The sequence below is a fragment of the Cadophora gregata genome (assembly GCF_030347475.1).
Source record: "Cadophora gregata isolate MNR1 chromosome Unknown scaffold_10, whole genome shotgun sequence".
Lineage (NCBI taxonomy): Eukaryota > Fungi > Ascomycota > Leotiomycetes > Helotiales > Ploettnerulaceae > Cadophora > Cadophora gregata.
This window is the reverse complement of record NW_026695933.1, coordinates 233,727-254,489: the sequence shown is the minus strand read 5'-3', so window position 1 is coordinate 254,489 and position 20,763 is coordinate 233,727. Positions and strand designations below refer to the sequence as shown.

At 47.3% G+C, this 20,763-nt stretch overlaps 7 protein-coding genes across 7 annotated transcripts; 5 read left to right on the top strand and 2 right to left on the bottom strand.

Moving 5' to 3' along the window:
* Positions 1-554: 554 nt before the first annotated feature.
* ONS95_001445 (uncharacterized protein) lies at positions 555-1,616 on the bottom strand (the record flags this gene model as incomplete). The annotated part of the gene is made up of 3 exons (XM_058494642.1): positions 555-821; positions 878-976; positions 1,036-1,616. Coding segments are annotated over 3 exons (947 nt in total), but the record flags the coding sequence as incomplete, so codon positions are not given.
* A 1,337-nt stretch (positions 1,617-2,953) lies between these two features.
* On the top strand, positions 2,954-3,636 carry ONS95_001444 (uncharacterized protein; the record flags this gene model as incomplete). Its single annotated transcript, XM_058494641.1, has 3 exons — positions 2,954-3,043; positions 3,171-3,369; positions 3,428-3,636. 3 exons carry the CDS (start codon positions 2,954-2,956, stop codon positions 3,634-3,636), a joined length of 498 nt encoding a protein of 165 aa, XP_058354948.1.
* A 443-nt stretch (positions 3,637-4,079) lies between these two features.
* On the top strand, positions 4,080-6,051 carry ONS95_001443 (uncharacterized protein; the record flags this gene model as incomplete). The annotated part of the gene is made up of 4 exons (XM_058494640.1): positions 4,080-4,479; positions 4,531-4,642; positions 4,758-5,021; positions 5,073-6,051. 4 exons carry the CDS (start codon positions 4,080-4,082, stop codon positions 6,049-6,051), a joined length of 1,755 nt encoding a protein of 584 aa, XP_058354947.1.
* A 5,660-nt stretch (positions 6,052-11,711) lies between these two features.
* On the bottom strand, positions 11,712-14,610 carry ONS95_001442 (uncharacterized protein). The gene is made up of 4 exons (XM_058494639.1): positions 13,468-14,610; positions 13,165-13,423; positions 13,025-13,119; positions 11,712-12,977 (listed from the first exon to the last, which is right to left on the bottom strand). Exons 1-4 carry the CDS (start codon positions 14,250-14,252, stop codon positions 12,017-12,019), a joined length of 2,100 nt encoding a protein of 699 aa, XP_058354946.1. The 5' UTR covers positions 14,253-14,610; the 3' UTR covers positions 11,712-12,016.
* A 379-nt stretch (positions 14,611-14,989) lies between these two features.
* ONS95_001441 (uncharacterized protein) lies at positions 14,990-16,313 on the top strand. The gene is made up of 2 exons (XM_058494638.1): positions 14,990-15,310; positions 15,407-16,313. Exons 1-2 carry the CDS (start codon positions 15,161-15,163, stop codon positions 15,794-15,796), a joined length of 540 nt encoding a protein of 179 aa, XP_058354945.1. The 5' UTR covers positions 14,990-15,160; the 3' UTR covers positions 15,797-16,313.
* Positions 16,314-17,354: 1,041 nt separating this feature from the next.
* Positions 17,355-19,404, top strand: ONS95_001440 (uncharacterized protein). Its single transcript, XM_058494637.1, has 5 exons — positions 17,355-17,374; positions 17,435-17,724; positions 17,775-18,082; positions 18,132-18,806; positions 18,892-19,404. Exons 2-5 carry the CDS (start codon positions 17,656-17,658, stop codon positions 19,049-19,051), a joined length of 1,212 nt encoding a protein of 403 aa, XP_058354944.1. The 5' UTR covers positions 17,355-17,374; positions 17,435-17,655; the 3' UTR covers positions 19,052-19,404.
* Positions 19,405-20,726, top strand: ONS95_001439 (uncharacterized protein). The gene is made up of 2 exons (XM_058494636.1): positions 19,405-19,793; positions 19,862-20,726. The coding sequence occupies exons 1-2, from the start codon at positions 19,714-19,716 to the stop codon at positions 20,310-20,312; spliced, it is 531 nt and encodes a 176-aa protein (XP_058354943.1). The 5' UTR covers positions 19,405-19,713; the 3' UTR covers positions 20,313-20,726.
* Positions 20,727-20,763: the final 37 nt, after the last annotated feature.

The window sequence follows — 20,763 nt, the reverse complement described above, 5'->3', positions numbered from 1 at the left end:
ACGTCGCAGACAAAGAGAGTCAAGAAGGAGCGTGAGGTTTTGTGTTGCGACAGCCCGTCTTTCTTCACTTTCGTCGAAGGGAATGCTCACGAATCTGCGGAACATGGCCAGACTATGAAAGGGCCGGACCCGAATGAATGCGAACAGTGCTCCAATATCTTCCAGCCGATTTTGAATCGGGGTACCAGTCAGACACCATCGAGACCGGGCTTTCAATTCCGAAACGGCTCTGTTAAATCTAGTCGTCTGTCGGCGAATAATATGACCTTGGCCAGTGTCAGTCGTTCATTCTGCTAATATCCATTCAAGATCTCTCACCTTCGTCCAGAACGACTCTGTACCAGTTGCAGTCATGCAAAGGGCTCGACCTGCTTCCAAATTCCGCCACAAGTGTGTTGTAGGTTGTAAGCACTAGATCAGCTTCTGCAATGCGTGGAAGTGCAGTCTCCCTGCGCTTTCCGCCATGATACTTGAGAACAACGAGAGATCCGTCTAGATGCCTAAATGGATAGTCAGTACATCCATCATTACGTGTATCAGGCTTTTCATCTCACTTTCTGATCTCATTCAACCATTCGTTGATCAGTACCGCAGATGGGACCAATACAAGGGTAGCTCGAATTGGGTTTCGTTGCAGATTAATGTTGTCTTCCTCCTCGGGGTTCTCCCCACATCCCCATTCTTGCGAGCTCCCGATGGTTTTGGTAATCAGCGCAAGTACGGACAGCGATTTCCCCATACCCATCTCGTCGGCCAGAATTCCGCCTCCAATCTCTGAGCTAGGGGTCCTAGACTTGACATTCGTAACAGCGTGGCGGAACCTGTAAAGCATCAGCTCTTTACAAAACACATATATGCAGTCAAATGCGGGACACACCAGCCTGGTTCCTCGGGGATAGACTTCCAAAGACAATATTCCGAAGAAATTGGCCCACTCTCGCGCTGCAGCATAAAGCCAAGTGCCTCTTCTTGATGTCTAAGAGTTCTTGTAAGTTCAATTCCAGGACAACTTGTTGGGAGCATCGTTTCACATACGGAAGCAAGTTGGTGGTCAAACGACGGTCACCATCTATTCTGTCCAAATGTGCACCCCTTGTGAGTTTTGCATAAACATTCGTTATCGATTTCTGAAAGTCAGATTGGTCTCTGGAAAGCTGCCCACTGCGAGAATCGACGATTGCCCTGTGTTCAATTATAGGAGCTTCAAGGCTTGCGAATGACAACCATTGGGGATTCTGATACTGTAATCCTGGCCTGGTTCTATCGGGGCGTTGTAAAAACACTTTGCTCTTCGAAAATTGATCACCAACATACTTGAGATGTGATGAAGGGCCATAGACGTTGATTTCTATACGCACTGTTGCATCGGTAGCTTTCTTCGCCATACCCAGTCTTTCTCTGCTGGATCGCAGTGACCCCAAAGCATCCAGTTGTATCACTGGAGAGTCTACTACTGGTAGTAAACCTGCGCTGATATGGCCATTCAGAAGCGCAAAGCTGGTGCCGTCTTGAAAGCTTAAGGCGATATTATTGTTCATGTTTTGCAGGTTGAAACGATAGTAGTCGTCGATTTGCCCCATACTAGCTTCTTTTAGCTTTGAGTCAACTTCAGTCATATTGTTTCCCATCACTTTGGCGGAGACTTGAGGAATCTGCCGCTGATTAGTACATGTTTTGTCCTACCTACCCTGGGAACAAGAGTACCGACCATGCCGTAACAAATTAATTCCCACGAAGGCGACTCTTCTGAAGCTTCTGGTTCTTGTACCTGCCCAGCATCATCTGCAACTTGGAGCGACGTAATGCCAAAATCCTGGCTAGCCCAAAGCTCGATCCCAGCCTCGACATCATGGATCAAATCGAAGTTCCCTTGGGCTTGGTTGACTGGCGCTACGTCCCCAGCGCTGCCAAAGTCAGTTCCTAAGAGGTCGCTCCAAACCTTTTCCCATGATTTGTCATCCAGTTGTACATCGCTACAGCACAGTCGTCAGCCTATCCTGACTAACTCGCATTAGCTTTAATTGGATTTGGATTGGACTTGCCAGTCTCCGGAATTTTCAGGGCACGAGAAATTGAAATTTGGGGGAGCCTGGCAACTATGCCATTCATGAGAGTCTTGATTGGACTTATCATCGATGAGAAGGTGTTTCGATGAAGACATAGCTGACTCGTCGAAAAGAGGAGGCGATCCCACGACTTCAACGCTTCTGCGAGTCTTTGTGAACTTGAAGTGTGTTGGAAATAATTACAGGTTCAATCTTTCGTTGCAACTAGTCATGAGGTTCAGCGGCTCAAATCATCATTATTGCGAGACTGAGACACAAAAGCTGCAGCAATGGGGCTGAGTATCGACTTGGGGGCAAGGCCAAGACATGCAGTGCTACACGACACGCCCCGTTTGGCTGCAAAGGCTCTTTGCTCTATTGCTTCACCGACATTCTTGTCAGCCACCATCCCTTAGAGCCAAATTGTTACTGGCCACTCGCTATCTGTCGCTAGTAGAAATCCGCCTTGTACTGTAGACGCCGCGGAATTGGTAGCGCTGTCGTGAGGCCCATGCATAATAGCCACTGCACACAGCCTCGGCGCAATCCTGGCGATTCCGAAGAAGAAAAATCTGTGAAACCGTGAAGAAAAGAGTCGACTCTCACACCATATCCTCAGACTCTCCTGTATCTACACTCTCTTCCCCAAATTGGTGTACTTCTCTACCTCAGCACGATAGACTTCATCTTAGGAATACCTGACCGATAGAGACATGGCAGCTGCTAGTACTAGTGCCTTTGAGGCTGTTCTTGACGAGTTCAAGCAAGTTTTGAATGCGAAACAAATACAAAATTTCCAATTTACTACTTGAGACGATGTGCGGCATACTGCAATTCGAATCCAAAGCGAACAAGACCAGACCAAATCATTGATGAATATGACGAGGCTTCAAGCCTTTCTCGAGGCTATGGACCAATTTGGGAAAGTCATTGGTGTATTCGTCAACGCTTCTGCTTTTGTGGCTTTCGTCTGGGGTCCTATGAAGTTTTGCCTCCTGGTATGTCTTGGCATATATTTGGACCTGGTTATGTAGCCCGCTAGGAAGTGATCGGGATCTGGTTTAAACACAACATCAGTTTCACTGCCCATACAAGTGATTTATAGCTGATTTGAGATACATACAGACTGCACGAACTTGGACAGACTCATTTGAGACACTCTTAGACGCATATGGCCAATTGGGGGAGCATATACCTCTCCTCCAGCAATACCACTCATTCTTTGGATCTACATCTGAAATGACAACAGTGTTGGTCTTGATATATAAGGACATCCTCTCCTTTCATAAAGAAGCCACAAAGTTCTTTTCCGGGAAGGATAAAGGTGAAAAATTTGTGTTATCTCGTGTAAGATTGACAGCCTCGACTAATCGTCGCTCTAGTCTGGCGGCAGCTTTTTCGCTCCATGTGGAAGAACTTCGAGACGACGTTCAAGCAGATTCTGGATAATCTCAAACGACACCGAGATCTTATCAGAGAGCAGGCAACTGTTATCAGCTTTCAAAGACAGGAGCTCTTCATCGAACAATACAAGAGAGATATTGAGGAGACATCTAGGTCACTTAAGAGACAGCAAGAGGAAGAGGAATAGAAGAAATATCGTGAGGTTCTAGAATGGTTTTCAGCATCCAATAGCACAAAATCTGATCATGAAACGTGTCAAGAGGAGAGAATCCCAGGAACAGGTGATTGGGTCCTCAAGCATGAAAAAGTGCGCAATTGGCTAGAGTTGGATGTGCCCGAGTGCTCGATTCTATGGGTCAACGGCATCCCGGGAGCAGGTAAGCATATTTATACGAACCTTTTGTTCTGTCTTGATTCCTTACTTCATGCGTAGAACTGACTATCTTAGGCAAGACTATTCTCGCATCTATCATAATCGACGCTTCAACGGCTAAAAATCCAGATACTACAACATATTTCTACTGCAAAGAGAACAATGCCGAGAAAAACACCTGTATTTCGATCTACCGTGGACTTCTGAAGCAGCTGCTCCACAAGCATCGGGATTTGGTCCCATACTACTGGGATAGAATGGTGTCTACCGGAGAGACCGTTTTAACGACGACAAACTTGGCTGAAGGATTTTTGAGAACACTGTTTGAGAAGGTCGAAACCTCTCAAGTGATCATCGATGGCCTTGACGAGTGTAACTCGGACCAGAGGAAGCTTATACTTGCATTTTTCACAGATGTCGTACGGATTTGCGATGAGAGGGAGCCTGGCAGACTTCGCGTCATGTTCCTTAGTCAAGATTACGGAGATATCCAAAAATCGTTGCTAGCTGCGAGTAGTCTGAAACTGACCGAAAGGGAGAACGAACCAGATATTGCGATCTATGTTCAGCACCGCACGTCATCAATCCCGCAGAACCTCGACCTGGAACTTTCTACAAAAGAGATCATCAAAGAGTCAGTATGTGGACGTGCTAGAGGTATGCATCTCTGCTCATAAATGTCCTGGGCCGGTGGAGTGACATCAATAGGAATGTTCCTCTACGCGAAACTCGTCATGAATCACATCTGCGGTCTTGATACCAAGGAGGCTGTGCTAAATGAACTGAACTCCTATGGATTTCCTGACGGACTAGAAGAAGCGTAAGTGACCTCAAGACTCTTTCCCTTTGTCAGTGGACTTCTCAATTTCGGAGTATAACGTCAGCCAATATCCGAGCCATGGCTGGACGCTAAGCTGGATCTAACTCGAGAGCAGATACGAACGTATCATCAAGCGACTACATGACACACTGTCACCAGCCCAATGGAAGAGCACTCGGAAACTCATGGGCTGGCTAGTGTGTGCAAAAAGACCTCTGAGGTGGCGCGAAGTCCAAGCAGCGTTCTCCATGGACGCAGGGACTCAGACTTTCGATTTTGATAAACGGAGACTTTCAAACAGCATTCAACATTACTGTGGATCACTAATCCAGGTCCTTTCTGGAGACTGCATAGAACTTGTTCATACCACAGCCAAAATGTAAGTGCTTGACTGGACAAGCGCTGTGAGATCAGTCTAACAAACAGACAGACATATCGCTTCCTCGGAATATATCTCCAAGTCAGCGGTGGAATGCGACCTAGCCTCACTTTGTCTTAGATACTTAACATTCGACATATTTGATCCAGGTTTCGACGAAGAACGTCTAAAGAGTTGCATACGAGCTGGGGATTTATCATTCCAGGACTATGCTATCGCTAAATGGATGGAGCATATTCAGACAATCATTACAAACAAGTCATGCATTTCACCCCATGATGAGAATGAAAACTCGAGGTCTGTGGATGAGGTCCACGTTGCTGTGAATGAGTTTGCGCTGCGCTACGAGAAAGACATACTTGAATGCGAAATGACCGACCGTGCAGAGCAAGACTGCGAGCCATTTCATATTACACCCTGTTACGAAAGCTTGATGAACATCTGGAATCTGGTTTGCCAGCACGCCAGTATGGGATCTTCTGCCAAAAACGATATCAGTATCAAAGAGCTTGGAAGTGCTCTAACAAGGAGTAGAGAAATCTTGGAGAAAATCACCGCAGAGCACAGCCCACACTCGCCAGAGAATGAGAAATTGAGAAATCTCTACGGCGATCGGCTGTTTAAGTGTCCGAAAGTAACATGCTATTACTTCCACGAGGGTTTTAAGGGCGCAAGAACCAGGGACCACCACATCAACCGGCATGACCGCCCTTTCAGTTGTTCGTTCCCGGACTGTTCGATTGTGGAATTTGGATTCACTTCAAATAAGGACTTGGAGAAACACCGAAAGTTCTTCCATCCAGACACGGAAGAGCAAGCCAACTCATTCAGCTCTATCGTGAAACCCACCACTGCCACCCCTTTCCAATGCAACATATGTCAGAGAAGGTTCACATGGAGCTTCATTCACAAGAACCATTTGCTGAGCCATACCGGAACTCGACCACATGCTTGCTCGGAGTGTGGAAAAGCTTTTACTAGGGCGAATGATTGCAGGAGACACGAGAAGATCCATTCAAAGCGTCGATAAGGGCCGAACACTTGACTTCTTCTCCATTCATAATACCTTCATAGAACAGGTTTCAGGGGTCGATATAGACTTTAAATAGCAGATTAGCAAACAATATGGGTTTAGAAATTCTCATCTATACACCGCTTCTCTTTCTGACTCTTCTTCCATCAAATTTTGAGATTCTGCCGAAGAAGCATACGCCTACGAAGACCGTTGTGCGAGTAACACTTCAAATCTAGCGCAAAGGTCAATGGCTGACAGGCTTCTTTACACGCATAGGTTCTATTATTTGAACTTGCCCTTTCATAGGACATTGAGGGCACTGTAATATTAGTACCAGCATAATTTAACCCTAGATAGCGCTGCTTTACTGCCAAATGGGACCTGACCAGAGTATGAACCAAGAAGCTTGGTGTTTGAAGCGTTGGAGATATCTGGTAAGGCTGATTAGGCAATGGTATTGGGATTCCGTGTGTCAGCACGCTGCAATTACTTTATTCGTTCAAAGGATCACAATTTCCCATTGCTACATATGAATCAACAAACTGGTCAATAAATGAGTTCAGAGGCCTCATGTTAGCCCCGAAACTTTATCCTTTCCTGTGGGATTGCTTGGTCACCCCGCACATAAATCACTAAGGAGCCACCTCCTGTCCAGTGTTTACAAGGTTTTCAAATAGCCCCTGTCAAAGATGATTGGACATCCCTTTTGCACTGCAGTTTTAGTCTCGCTGAGCACTTAGACAGCTCTTTACGGTCCGCCAGGCTGTGCTACTGGTCTCCCCGATGTCGCTATCCGCCTGCACTGCAATATTAACGACGTCTGAGGAGTTATTTTGCGGGTACAGCTAGCAGGTTGGTCTTTAGTAGCTCTCAATGGGTGTGGGTTTTAGAATATCTAGCAAATGACTGTTTTCAAGCCGCAACCTCTGCATTGCCATTGAGTCCAGACAGAGGAGCGACACTGACAGAGGAGCAATAATTGAAGTATTTTGATAGGACCAACATCCTAGCGCATATTTGAGACTCTTGACTCCGCTAGTGATCTTAATCGAGCATCTCCCGAAGCTGCCTCCTCATAATGAGGCTCATTCTATCCACAAAGAAGCGGTTAGCTGTTAGCAAAAGTCCAGCACAGCACTGCAATTTTAGTCTCACCAAAGTACTCGAGTAGAATGTAGGTATTCAACCCCACTTCCTTTAGCAACTGTGGCGGGATGGACACAGCACTGCCTTTTTAGTTGCACCTGAAGAGACGCCGTCGACAAATCATGAGTCCGAGCACTGCGAGCCTCACAGCTGGAAATTTGCCTCTTGCCACGGCGTAGCACTGCAATTTTAGTCTCATCAGAGCTCCGTCCGGCCCCAGTACTCTTTAGTTCCACCCGAAGAGACGGCCGCCCTTCGACAAATCATGAAGCCTAGTATTGCTACAGAGCCTCACAGCAGAAATTTTGCTTCTTGTTATAGCAAGGCAATCTCAGTGCCAGCCAGGGGAATTTCCTGCCTTGGCTCGCATCTTACACGACTGAAACTGTGATTCGCCTATTAAACATGCAAGTTTGCACTCCATCAAAGGAGCGGAACATGTCAGTTGCAGCCTTGTCGTCGTTGAGATTCCATTTGGACACATGGAATTCAAGTGTCAGCTGACGAACATCCTCTTGAGAGTCCGAGGCTCCATTGTCCCAATCGTGTCAAGCCAACCTGCAAAAATTAGAATTAGCCTCGAAAGAAAGGCCACCTCGATGATCCTGGAGATAAATCAGAGACTTTAAGCACTCTGCATCGTTTAAATGTGTCTCTGACGAAGCGGTGTATTGCACAGCCACCCAGATCTAGACCCAAGAATGACAAGGAAAGCTTTGCGAGATCCTGAGGAACTTGTTGAAACGAGGAGCTGCAAGCCGCACTGCAATTTTAGTCTCTGTTGATGGAGTAGCTGGGTGGGGTGACATGGTGGTGACGCAAAGATTCAGTGCATTGGTGAGACTAGCTAGCTCTGACTCACATCCACATTTGCACTGCAATTTTTGTCCCAGCGAGGGAGACACTCTCCATCGTAGAAAGAATCGCTAAAACAACGACTGGCTGTCGAAATCATAATGAAGGATGCTTTTCTTCAAAGACATGCAGGTTTGGTATCATCGGAATACCTACCTAGGTGGAGTGTATTTCGTCCTCCTCCCGGCTGCCGATTTAGTTCCGACTGAAGAGACCTCGTCCCAAGGTTCGACTCTGATGCCTTTGTGTGTGGCCAGAAATCAAGACTTGCAACAGTCATTTTGGCCGCCCACACTCTGATTCCCAGATCTCGGCTATTTCTTTCAGGGCTGCAGAGGATCCAAGGACCTGAATCCCCTCAAAGAGCCTCGATCATAGCAGACTATGGGACTCAATATTAATCTTGTTAGTCTCATCTCAATAATAGAGACTTCGTTTCTATGTTTGACGTATCATGCATTCAAAACATGGCAGTAATTGTATTGTTCAATTCGGATATACCGGTGCATAATCCCGTGACATGGGAGTGGGGACTGGAATAATAGTCTCAGCGGACAGGCCAGACCTGTCTCGAAGCTTAACCCTTCTATTTCACTTTCCAGTACTCAAGAGCACTACACTCTCCTCCTGAATAGAGGAGACACGTTTCACTGAGACGATGACCCCCAAGATAGTGGAGAGATGGGATCTTCGGTATCCTTCCAGGGCACAGCGCTGAAGCGAGGCGCTAAGGCTGCCTGGACGACGACGAATTTCAGCGTTTTTCGCTTAATTGCAGGGTCTCGCTACAGGTGTGTTTGATACGGCAGTTGAGTGGATAATGTTCAGTCATGGCGAAGAATACAAGTACTGCACAAGACCGCCACCCAGTACTCGGAATATGTCAACCTTGGAGGCTCTGTTACGTGCACTGCAATTTTAGTCTCATCGAAGGGGTACAATGAGGCTGTGGCTAGCGGCATAGTCTTACTGCAACTCCAGTCCCTGCAGGCAAGGAGGCCCAGGCGGCACCCATCCCACCAGCACTGCAATCTTAGTTTCTGCGAAAGTGGCAGCTCAAGATTTGACAGGGCAGAGCTGCGATTCCGGCACGGCATTCTTAGTTTCATCGATGGAGGCATCATTGCTATGGGAATGATAGCCTGACAAGAGACAACCTTTTCCTAGTCCCAAAGCGGAGCCAAGCACTGCAATTTTAGTCGCGCAGGAGGAGACGTAGCGAACAGTACGACCAACTAAATACTGCATGCACCTGCAGGCACGCAATGATGACAAGCTGAGCCAACGCCAGACGAGGAGACCTACCAAACGCCCACCAATCGGAAACCTCGCATTCAATGGCACTGCATTTTTAGTTTCCGCGAAGATGGCATTACAGTATTCCCTCCCAAGGCTGTCCTGCCTACCTAGCCCCTTTGCCTTGAACTTCCAGCACTGCAATTTTAGCCTCTGTGAGGGGGCGGGCGCAGGCTCTCCATAAGACTGGGCGTAGACAGCCTTATTCAAGTCAGAGTACAGAAAACCTACCACCAAGTATCCCTTGAAAAGAACTCCGTACCTATGAGCCCCCGACGAGACATGCAGTTCTCAGAGCGGGAAAATGAGATAAAAGTATGATATTAAGGTAGTTACAGAGACTGTGAAACATATACAAGTAGGAGCTAGAACACCTAATCTAGAATGGTCCTATTTCTGACATCCCTACCTTAAGAACTCATCTAGTGGCCAGTGGCCACGGGGTAGTTACGTACAACTCCCCCTCCTCTACTTCCACTTCCAACATTTACTTACATATCTATCTTTCCCATCGAACCTCACCACTAACTTCTTCACAAGTTACATCCCTTGGGTATCGTACACTGCATTTTTAGTCTCTGAAGAACAGCTCACCGCCTCAGAACAGATTGGGCATCAATGAGGGGAGGCAGAGAGGCTACGACACTGCAATTTTAGCGTCAGCAAAGGGGGGAGACTTTTCTGCAAGGCTTCCCAATCCATTGGTCACGCTGTACCGTGTGGAAGGTAGGTGCCGCCACTCAGATTTCCGGCCTTACCCCATCCTAGCCTTGACCAACTTAACAACTCAACATCACGATAAGGAGAAACTCGAGGAAAGGGCCTTCGATTGATAGGAGCATGACATGAAAAGAAGTTGGAAAGAGAGGAAGAGGAAATTATAAGTAAGTATCTTGGAGTTGTTATGTTGTAGGATCTATTTACATCTTATCTTAGGATGAGAGCAGTTGCACTGTTTGGTACAGACTTAGCCCCTCGCTTAACTGTCCTGGAAGAGTGGTCTCAAAAAACGGGGACCTTGAGCACTTGCATAATAAAGATGGAATACTTACATAATTCTCAATGAGTTCAAAGAGCGGGAGATAGAGTGATGGAATTAAGGGAATAGCGAAGATCATGTTCATACTGCTTTTAACCTTGCTTCCTGAACGAGCGCGTCGTTGAGCGGAAAGATAATTGAGGAAGACCAAAGCTGATCGAGCCCGCCAGCCAGCTTTCAACACTACTGCCTTCTCCATAGCATAGAGTTGACATTTAAGTCATAATTTTTGGCTTGGGGTTCATGGTTGAGCGTGAGGGGCACCATCGTGGAAATTTCCTTCCTATATTATTACATCTGTGAAAAGGATTCCAGGCGAAGAACATTACAATTTAGTCTCAATACCTTAACAGAGGTGCAGCAGCAAAAGCATTTTAGGAAAGACTATACCCCCAGTGGAGGTTTGTAATCCCAACTCAGGCTAGACTAGAGGCGCCTTATGTGAAGGCTCGATCTATCAACAAGGTGACAAGTACTGCTAAACGTCACCAGCCTCTCGCTGCTTTGCCCTACCCCCACTCCAAGAACCACCCTAATCGACACTGTCCAACGACCACCAGAGACGATAACCATGGCATCCAACACCTCAACTACGATTTTCGACAGTAAAGCCAAAAGAGTAGTCCTAAGGCTCAAGGTCAGCGACTTTGAAGGCCGCCAGTCTTCGGAGTCCGTCGATGCCATCAAGGCATACATACCTATTCTTCGCAAACCGCCCCACGGACGAATACGAAGCAGAGAAACACTACGCCCACATCGAGCCTTTTCAGTCCCCTGACTGCGACACACCTCATTTCATATCATTCTAGATATCGAGAAGGATATGCTACACGACGGGGGGTTTAAAAATTTACCGCATGAGATCTATCGCATTCGTCGCAATGAGCAAGACACCTTGTAAGAATTCACTGGCCCTCTATTCGATCTGATATGATATTCATTCTCAGTAGGGAAGTCAAGCCGTTTCATAATCCTCTTGAGGCAGCGAACTTAATTTCAAAAATGCGCAGGTTTACCGATACGTACGATTGGGCGAAGTGATCTGGGCTGAGATGGGCTGTGGACGGTGTGACGCATTCTAATGAAGACCAGCGGAAGATCATGATAGCGAGCGGTGTGGCAAGTATCTTGAATACCAGCTGTAGAGATCTGGGCGAGGCGGTGATGGATAATGCTAGAGATAAAATCCATATAAAGTCCTTAGCTTTGTGCGTTTTTTGCAGGTCACACCTCCTCGGTTGATCCGTTCCTGAGAAATCGCGCTTAAGCTCGGGTCTCAAGCTTCTTACCCCATTATTTTGCTGATAAGCTGTTCATCTTCCGCCAAGCATCCACATCTGTTGTTTTGAGGCCTTCCGGTATGAAGTTCGATTAATATTATTTCTGTAATTCTCATACACTAATATTTAGAGAAGTACTATTTAAATGATTAGTTTGGGATTGGCCCTCGCTAGGTGACATATGTACTCGGTCTGATTTTTGTCCACTATATACAACTCCTCTCCCAATCCGACGACTATTTACAGCGCTGTAGCCTGTACACTCACCTTGTTCCATTCACTTTGCTCCCTCTATGTAATCCGCTATTTACATCATATGTACCCGACTCTCCTACCTCCAATACACATATAAGCTGCTACGAGTCTACAAACACTGGTAATACCACGGCGGGCTAACAGCTACACACGTCGTCCCGGCCGCACAAACCGTCGGCCCGGCCCAGTTCGTCCCGCCGCACTGTCCCCAATGAACCTGCGTAGCCGCCGCACTCGCACTACTCGACGTCGCAGAACTAGTCTTGCTTGTCGAGCTTCTAGAGGTCGATTTCGAACTTGAAGAGCTAGCTTTGGAAGTCGAGGAGCTCTTGCTTGTGGACGTCACGAACGTGGATGAAGAAGTCGGCTTAACAGTCGATGACGATGAGGGTTTTGCAGATGATGTGGAAGTTGCAGAGCCTTTCCAGTTCCCAAGATCGGTGAGCTTCAGGACTGTGGGGTCATCGTAGACTTTCTTCTTGAAAGTGAGTGGGTTGTAGGTTTCTGTCTCGATGAACTCTCCATTCCAGGTCACGAAATAGCTCCAGTCGGCATGGTACAGCTTGAGGATATCCGGATCGGGGATATTGCCTACTTCTGGCAGGGTGACTAGCTTCTTGTCTCTGCCGAGAGCGATGAGTTGTTGGTATTGTGCGCTGACTGGGCCGTGGTCGCCGAGAGGAGGGTATGAATCGTAGCCGAGGATGTCGACGACGTCGTCGCCGGGGTACCAGGATGGGGTCACGGAGTTCCACACCCAAATGAGGTTGCGCAACTTGTGGTGGTTCGTGAAGCGATCGAACATGAGACGATACAGGGCTACGCAACTTTCGGGACCATAAGCCCCCCACCAGAACCAGGTACCATCAGCTTCGTGGAGCGGACGCCAAAGGACTGGGATATTGGCTGCTTGGAGACGGAGCAGTTGGGTTGCGATGGCGTCCATGTCCGAGATCATGAGCGCGTAATCTTGGCTTGTGGGGGCGGCGAGGACAGCAGTCAGGTTGAAGGTTGTGCCATAGCTGTAGAAGCCCTTCCACCATGGGACAGTGTCGTTGTTGATGAGATGTCTAGGCCAGTCAGTGATATCAATTGTGAGAAGGATAGCTGGACCTACGAAGGAGCATTCCAATGCCATTGGAAGGCAACCATTCCATTCCGAGCGTCAAATGTAATGGCATCTTCAACAGCGGTACTGGTGGATCCATATAGCTTTAGATATCAGCCAGGAGGTTCACTCATAGTTTCGGAACATACCACTCGACTTGGGCTGTACTCAATCATATCAAGTCCTATGATCGCTGGTGTCTTGCCAACATTCGCTTCCAGCCATGCCACTCCGCTGGGGTCTGCTTGGCCGGAGAAGATTTGTCCACTGCCATATTTGGAAAGAAGCTTGTTGAACAAAGCCTGAGTGACGGGCAGGACGTTCGGAACAACAAGCGAGCTTGTTACCTGATGAGGTGCAGGTGCTGGCGATGGAGTAACATAGACAGTATCAATAAAGTACCAGCCCCTGAAAAATTAGCGCCGTCAAGAAATCATCTATGGAGAACGTACCAATTGGTCATGAACGAAATAGTGTTGTTACCAGCATTCAGCAATACCTGGCCAGCCGTCGCATTGGCCCATGGATTGGCAGCTGCTGTAGTATCGGCGAAGAGGATGTTTGCTCCTCCGGCACCGTTGAGCGACATCGATGTCTGCTTCTCACCATAGATAGCTGCGTATCTAACAACCACATCATACAAAGCCTGCTTGGCACTGGATAGTGTAATAGTCACACTGTCTGTCGCAGCATCGAAGCCCTGAACAAAGCCAGTTCCAGAGTAGCCAGCGGTTGTAGTCCCGGCAGTAACTCCATTGAAGATACCGTTCTCAGCTTCGGCCTTTGCTCCATTCGTCACGTCCACCACAACGATAGGTGCAGTGGGTGTAGGCGAGATGGTGATGGAATCGATGAAGTACCATCCCCAATCATTGCTGAATGTAATTGTGTTCGAAGCCGTCAAAGCAAACGAACCAGCCTGCGAAGTCGCCCAGGTACTTGTAGTGACATTCGTTATAGCCACTTCGGAGGAGACGCCATTGACGGACATAGTCGTGAACTTGTCTCCATACTGCGCGCTGTAGATCACTGCAATGTCGTAGCTACCAGCTGTGAGCCTATTGACAGCAAAGCTGATACTGTCGCCATCAGCAGCAAAGCCCGCAACGTAGCCGGTTCCTGTATAGCCGGGAATATCGCTTGCAACATGAACATCTCCCAAGAGAGTCGCTAATTCTGCTTCATAGACAACCGCCGTGGCCAGTGAGGCCAGAGCAAGGAGTGAGAACGAACGCATGATAGAATGAACAACCTTATGAAAAGAAATGGAGCTCTCCCGACTACACTTATAGACCTCGTGGGAGAGCAGAATAAATTTAAATCATCAGTTGCGGGACATCGGGGCCCGTCCCTCGGCTTGAGAAGGAATGCATCTGGAACATGTTGATCCTCCAATGATGGACCCCTGAGAACCAATTAATATATATTTCTGGTCTTGGGACAGCCATAACATACACATGGTGTAGTGTGACGGGAAGCCAGCCGAATAGTCAGGTACAGTTCTTCGTGTGCATACCCTAGATGGAGCCACAGCCAGGAACAACGGGGAGGAAACCCGTGGTGTGGCGATGGTCATTTTTCTCACTTAAGGATCTAGAGAATGTTATCATTGGATGGGCTGGACGAAAATTGCAAGGGGATAATCTATCGTGAAAGCTAGAGGGGAATATCCGGACACAAGATCCGGAGACGAGCGCGGGGTGGAAAGTGTAAGGACACCTTGCAGAACACATGAGCGATCTAAGTACCTGGTCATCCCAGACGATACTATTTGTACCTGCGAGCACTGTCTTGTAGAGTTCGGACACCTTTTCCCAGATAGGACGGCTGGTGATAGGTCTGGAGTTGCGAGATGGAAGGTCTGAATGGAACAAGGTTGACGAAGGACCGGGTAGATTTCGGGAGACGGTACATCCAGCGGGAGTCACATGACAGCCCAAAATCGCGTCTTTCTTTTGTTGACTTTCGCGACCCCTCATTTCCACCATCAGCAGCATCACTTCACATGCACTGCCAACAAACACGTCCCAAACTCTCCATCCATATAAGATATCACCTGACAAGCGGCTAGGTTCTCCTTGTTCAATAGTTGATATCCCACACACCACACCATCTACAGCGCAACTCTCCACAGCAGCAGCGACCATGTCGGCACAATCACAATCCCTCTCTTCCCTCTCCGCGTCCGTTGCCTCCCTGCGCAGCTCACTCACCCTCCTCGATTCCTCAATCTCAATCCTCGACTCAGGAATCAGCGACTTTCCACGCCTGCAGAAAGTTCTCTCCAGCACTAGAGTCCGTTATTTCCCCGTCTCGCTTTCCCTTCCCTCATCTCCATTGTGATAATATCTTCAAAGGAGCACGAACTGATCTGAGCGCGTCTGAAAACAGCATTTCGAGCTCACTCCCCACCACACTCTCCAAACCGCTCAATCCTCCCTAGCATCCGAGCTTGCCCCCGCAATAACCACGCTCCTCACACGCGCTGAGATATACATCTCCAAGCTCGAGCGCAAACAAAACAATCTAATCGCACGGTCTGAATTGCTCGAAGGGAGACTTGAAGGTGCAGGGGGTTTAAGGAAGCAGAAGAGTTTGGATAAGCTGGTCAAAGGACGGGCGGGGGTGGGATTGGGAAAGGGCAATGGCGGGGAAGAGAAGGCGTTGCGCTTAAAGGCTTTACGGAGTAAGAAAGAACGCCTGGGATATGCGGTGGAGAGGTTGACGTTGCAGAGCCAGCAGAGGCAGAGGCAGTTGAGGATGAGTGTTGCGGCGACTTGAGAAGTGAGGATCATCGGTGATCAAAGACAAGGATTACATATGCTGAGACGAGATGAGATGGAACACCTTGGTCCAACAGGCGATTGGATGGATATTCGTCCCTTACAATAACGGGAGTTCGAATGGATTGGAAGTGGAGATTGAGTAGCCTGGAGCCAAGATGTCAGATGGGAGAGGAGATCAGTGACCGCAAGAAGTGGAGAGTGGATGATATTCAGATCCAAGAGGGGTAGGTTCTACTAAGCCTCAAATATGATATAATGTATTATGAATACCGGCTCCGAGACCCGATTCCGTGAGACACAAGGTCCCCTTCTCTCGGATTGAAGTTCTCCAGGTATTAAGCGCTTCGCTTTTCCGATATCGGGTTTGGTTCCTATTGTTGCTAGAGCAGAGAAATGGGTTTTCCAGTTAATGCAGGGGGTTGCTTGTCAAGTAGAATAATTATTCTTGTGTTCAGTCACTGCTGTACATGTGATTGTTACTATTTTGACCTGAAAGGATCCGGTAGGTGGCCAATTGAAAGAGAATTAACGATTGCATATTTTTTGAAACATTGAATGAATGTATATATCTATCTTTCGCTGCTTGAAAGGAAAAACCGATGTTCACTGGATAGGCCATGTATGAAGTCAATCTGCTGCGAACCCGGGTGATCTAAGGACACGAGTGTTACTTTTGAAGCCATCGTGAAGTTACGACAGCTTTATATTGGTCACAGAGTGCTGCCTGACATGTGTATTGAGTTATCTAACGATTCTTAATATCCTTTGAGTCATCAAACCGACACCATAAAGTCAACCTCCCTGTTTTGGGTTATCTTTCTGATGGCATTTTCACAGCTAGAGTTAATCGCTCCCTAAAAATAGCATGAAACTATTCCAAAGTAACACAGATGGATGGACAGGGTCAGTCTTGCAGCTGCCGGTTCAAAGACGTAGTGTCTTTGTCCCATAAATCTGCAAGAGATAAAGCCGAAAATAGGAAGTCTTTAAATAAAGGTGACCGCAGTGCACCGAAAACTTGCGACTCTAGCAGCAGTAAATCAAAGGACAAAGAGGCTAAAAATGGAATTCTTATACTATCGGAAGCCTGCAGTCAGGTACGTTGAGCAGAAGAGGTCCATAAGTAGTCGGCCAAGCCGCACCAAGTCCAGAGAAGAGACATCTCCAACGACCGGAAAAACAAGAGCTCAAGCAAAAAGCATCATGTCGGGGGAAACTAGTAAGGTAAAGCGTGGAATCGAAGCCACTAGCAGACCTGGAAGCAGGGATTCTCAGACAGCGTGGTCGATAGTTTTCTCGTTCTTGGCAAAACGGGAACGAACGGCCGTTCGTTTATGCTAACCCTAAACGGACTAGCGTTCGTTTAAGCGATCTAGAACGGCCGTTAGTTGGTCAGATCTCTAACGGAACGGGGTCGTTTAACCCTGTTTTAGTATAGTTCCTACTAAGCCTTTTTCAGGCTTGAAACCTTAGCGAGATCACTTAGTAGGTACCTAAGGTAGGTTAGTCAGTAGAATGCAACTTACCCTCTATAGTATATAAAGCAGCTGAACGTATTATTCTATATGTTTTAGTACGTAATTTATATAAGAATAACATTATAATAATAATTTAACACTTATACTACATTTAGGTATATTTTTAAAAATAGATTATAAAAGGCTAGTTTCTTCGTTCGTTCTTAGTAACGACCTCGTTCCGTTCGTTTATAGCCTTATAAAACGAACCGCAGTTCGTTTTATAGTACTAAAACGTCAGTTCGTTGAGAGACCTGAAAACGACGTCGTTCAACGGCCGTTCAACTATCGACTACACTGTTCTCAGAGCAGTAGTTCGAAAACACAACAGCCTGAAATGACGAGTGATGAAAAGCGAGACGCCGATCATCTAAGTAAAGACGAGGAAGAATATTACAAAGTGGCAGTATGTCTTTTCTAAACTAGTCTGGGGGCTGCTGGCTTACACTGCTTCAGGAAACATGGCCGGCTCGAGATCCAGCTGGAGATGGCCAGACCACGCCAGACGAATACAGGCCTGCTGGATACCAGGACCAAAATCCGAACATGGAACTCATTCAAGATCCTCTAGAGTGGCTAGAGCTCAAAACCCTATCTATTTCTGAGCGAGATTCACATATCATTGCCAGATCAAACTTCTATGACCAGTTTTACTGCCAGTTGGCTGACTATGGCTCATTGTTTGATCGTCTCCTCAAGAGGGCAATGAAAGCCGGAAATTTTGATATGGAGAGGCCTCAAAAGCCATTGAGAATGCCTAGCGAGTAAGTTTTCATGACAGAAGGCAAAGTGTACCTACTCATTCTAGTGTAGACGTCTTCGCGAATGTCTCCCCCTACCTGAAATAGAAAGGAAATTGCGTGATATTGCGTTGGACAACCGAATCAACGAAGCTACCATCGTTTCACGATTTCATCAGACACATAAAATGTTCGCTGAGACGAGAGTAGCCCGAGCAATAACTGGGTTAGTTCACGATCACATGAAAGGTATTCGCTGCAGCGAAATCGTTGCTCTTGGAGCAGGCTCCTTAGGACATGCTGCATGTATATACTTTGGGGATCCACCCTTTGCATCCTATCTTCCACCTGAATATGGTCTCTGGTGCCAAACACAACATGCAGCTTTGCTGTTCATCCGCGACCTCCTCAGGTTTCGTCAGAAAGAAGATATTCCGATCTACATTTCTGACCCTGAGTACTCCGACGAGGACGCAAAAGCTGCGAAGAGATTTGGAATGACTGTTGTTAACGGCACTGCTGGTTTCCAGCAAAGTTGGACAAAGCTCACTGAGTCAACTCTTGTTGTCGATTTACATTGCATTGGACCCATTGTTCAGCGGGTTTTTGAAATAACCAGACCAGCTGCCATTACCACACTGCTCAAAGTCCACCCTTACAAAAACGCACGTGCAGACCGCTCAAAACCTTACAAAATCATGCTAGAGGGCTTGGAAGGAGGTACAATTGAAGTTCCGGGAATGGGCATGTAAGTTTGGGTATTAAAAGATCCCCGCTTGCAGCTTACATGTAGCAAAGCGCTCATGAGAGCTTGCTAACGACATGAGTTACAGGGAACCCAAGAATCAGAAGGAAATGGTAGAGGCTGAATATAACACCATTCCACTATTCCCCGACACTTCTAAACCAGGGGTGCCGGGGCATGATGGACGAGGAGGCAAGAATACGCCATATGGGTGGGCACGCTGGCTCCACCTATACACGCGTAAGTAACGTTTCAATGAAGAGTCGGGAAGAAAGGAGGATGGGAGGCGGTGTCCTTTTTCGAGTTTTAGGCTTGTCCCTGTCATTACCGGATCCGTTATTGAATTCACCACAATGTTTTGGGAACATACCTACTTACCGCACTTGGTATCCCGTGCAGCATAAGCAGGGACTCGTCCTGTAGATAGCATTGAAGTGGGGTGCGAAAGTCGATTGGATGTGATGCCTTGCACTGTGGCTGAATGATATCAACTATCTTTCTTTCCAGCACCCTGACCTTTGTTTTCGTGGTGGAGATTGATCACGTGCTTTATCCCTTTGTAGCTTGAAGGATACCTCGGCTCTGTATTCTATTTCCCGGCCAATCTGGATGGTGAAGCTTTCAACTTTGCCGTGAAAAAGGTATCGTTCTTCGTGCTACACTCGCAAACGCTTCAATTTTCGATATTCAGCTTGGAAAAACTTGGCTACATTGTCCAAGCCGGCATATCGGAAAATCTACGCGGATGACGCTAACCAGGGAAAGTCATCATACTCCTTCGAACTTTCATCCCTCGGTAGATTCACGCAAGATAACTCGTACGATATCTAGTATCTGATATCTCCACTCAGTATAATCGCCAGAGCCTAATTCTTCTGATCCTTCTTCAGTATAGTCGCTCACACGGACCATGTCAGGCCTCAAAACTTCCATCCTCCTCCCTCTATACATCTATCCTCTCCCTAAGGCATGGGATTCTCTATACTCAGCGTGAGACTTGCAACACCCCCACCAACATAAACCATGATACAGGATCAATTTTAACAGCATTCCTATAGCATCGAATCCCATCCCACTCTTGACTTCACAATTATCATCAACCCAAACAGCGGACCTGGCAAAGACGCGCTCCCGGACGAAGACTACTCCCGTGAGATCGCGCGGCTGAACAAATATCCAAATGTTTACCTGGTCGGCTACGTTCGCGTAAATTGGTGTAAGCGCGATCTGGAGAAGGTCTGCAAGGACGTCGACAAGTACGCGGCCTGGGGCAAGCATGGAAATGGAGAGTTCACGATGGGTGGCATCTTCTTCGATGAATCGCCAAATGAGTTCAAGGAGAAGAGAAAGGTGTTTATGGATGCTGCCGATGCCAGGGTCAAAAACGCCGATGGACTAGGGGGTTTTAGATTGGTAAGTTCCCTTTTGGACTGTCTCCTGACTACAGTGTCGATGGTTTATTCACGTGCTACAGACGATTCACAATCCCGGCACGGTTCCGGATACTGAATACGCCAACCCTGGACCGGATCTGACAACAGTCTTTGAGACCGAATACAAACATTTCAAAGATCCCGAAGTACAGCAACGTTTAACGAACCTGCTCCGATATGACAGAGATCGATGTAGTTATATGGTTCTGTCAGTGCCGAAATCTGACGTCCCAGATTTGGTCAAAGAGTTGAAGCGCAGAGCAAAGTATCTCTTTGTTTCTGAGAGTAAAAGAGGATGGTATGAGAAGTTCGGTGATGGATGGCATCGGTTCATCGAGGCTGTGGCAGCGGATGCATGAGTCTCGGTGTGATATGTGAGTGTTCGGTGGGTGGCTCAAGGCTGTAGATTGTGACTTGAAAATCAAGTTGCACTCGATAATGGGTGTACTTCTTGAAGAAACCATCCAAAGTACAATATCTTTTGCATGTGCTCTTCTATCCCAAGATGATGGTCGGAGGCGCAAGCT

Excerpts from the sequence above, each read along its gene's own strand:
- ONS95_001442 (XM_058494639.1), bottom strand. The coding sequence starts at position 14,252 with ATGCGTTCGTTCTCACTCCTTGCTCTGGCCTCACTGGCCACGGCGGTT. Across the intron at positions 13,424-13,467 it reads ATTTCGTTCATGACCAATTG|GGGCTGGTACTTTATTGATA; the intron begins GTACGTTCTCCA and ends CTAATTTTTCAG. Across the intron at positions 13,120-13,164 it reads AGTACAGCCCAAGTCGAGTG|CTATATGGATCCACCAGTAC; the intron begins GTATGTTCCGAA and ends TGATATCTAAAG.
- ONS95_001441 (XM_058494638.1), top strand. The coding sequence starts at position 15,161 with ATGTCGGCACAATCACAATCCCTCTCTTCCCTCTCCGCGTCCGTTGCC. Across the intron at positions 15,311-15,406 it reads AAGTTCTCTCCAGCACTAGA|CATTTCGAGCTCACTCCCCA; the intron begins GTCCGTTATTTC and ends GTCTGAAAACAG.
- ONS95_001440 (XM_058494637.1), top strand. The coding sequence starts at position 17,656 with ATGACGAGTGATGAAAAGCGAGACGCCGATCATCTAAGTAAAGACGAG. Across the intron at positions 18,083-18,131 it reads CCATTGAGAATGCCTAGCGA|ACGTCTTCGCGAATGTCTCC; the intron begins GTAAGTTTTCAT and ends ATTCTAGTGTAG. Across the intron at positions 18,807-18,891 it reads GAAGTTCCGGGAATGGGCAT|GGAACCCAAGAATCAGAAGG; the intron begins GTAAGTTTGGGT and ends CATGAGTTACAG.
- ONS95_001439 (XM_058494636.1), top strand. The coding sequence starts at position 19,714 with ATGTCAGGCCTCAAAACTTCCATCCTCCTCCCTCTATACATCTATCCT. Across the intron at positions 19,794-19,861 it reads TGGGATTCTCTATACTCAGC|CATCGAATCCCATCCCACTC; the intron begins GTGAGACTTGCA and ends GCATTCCTATAG.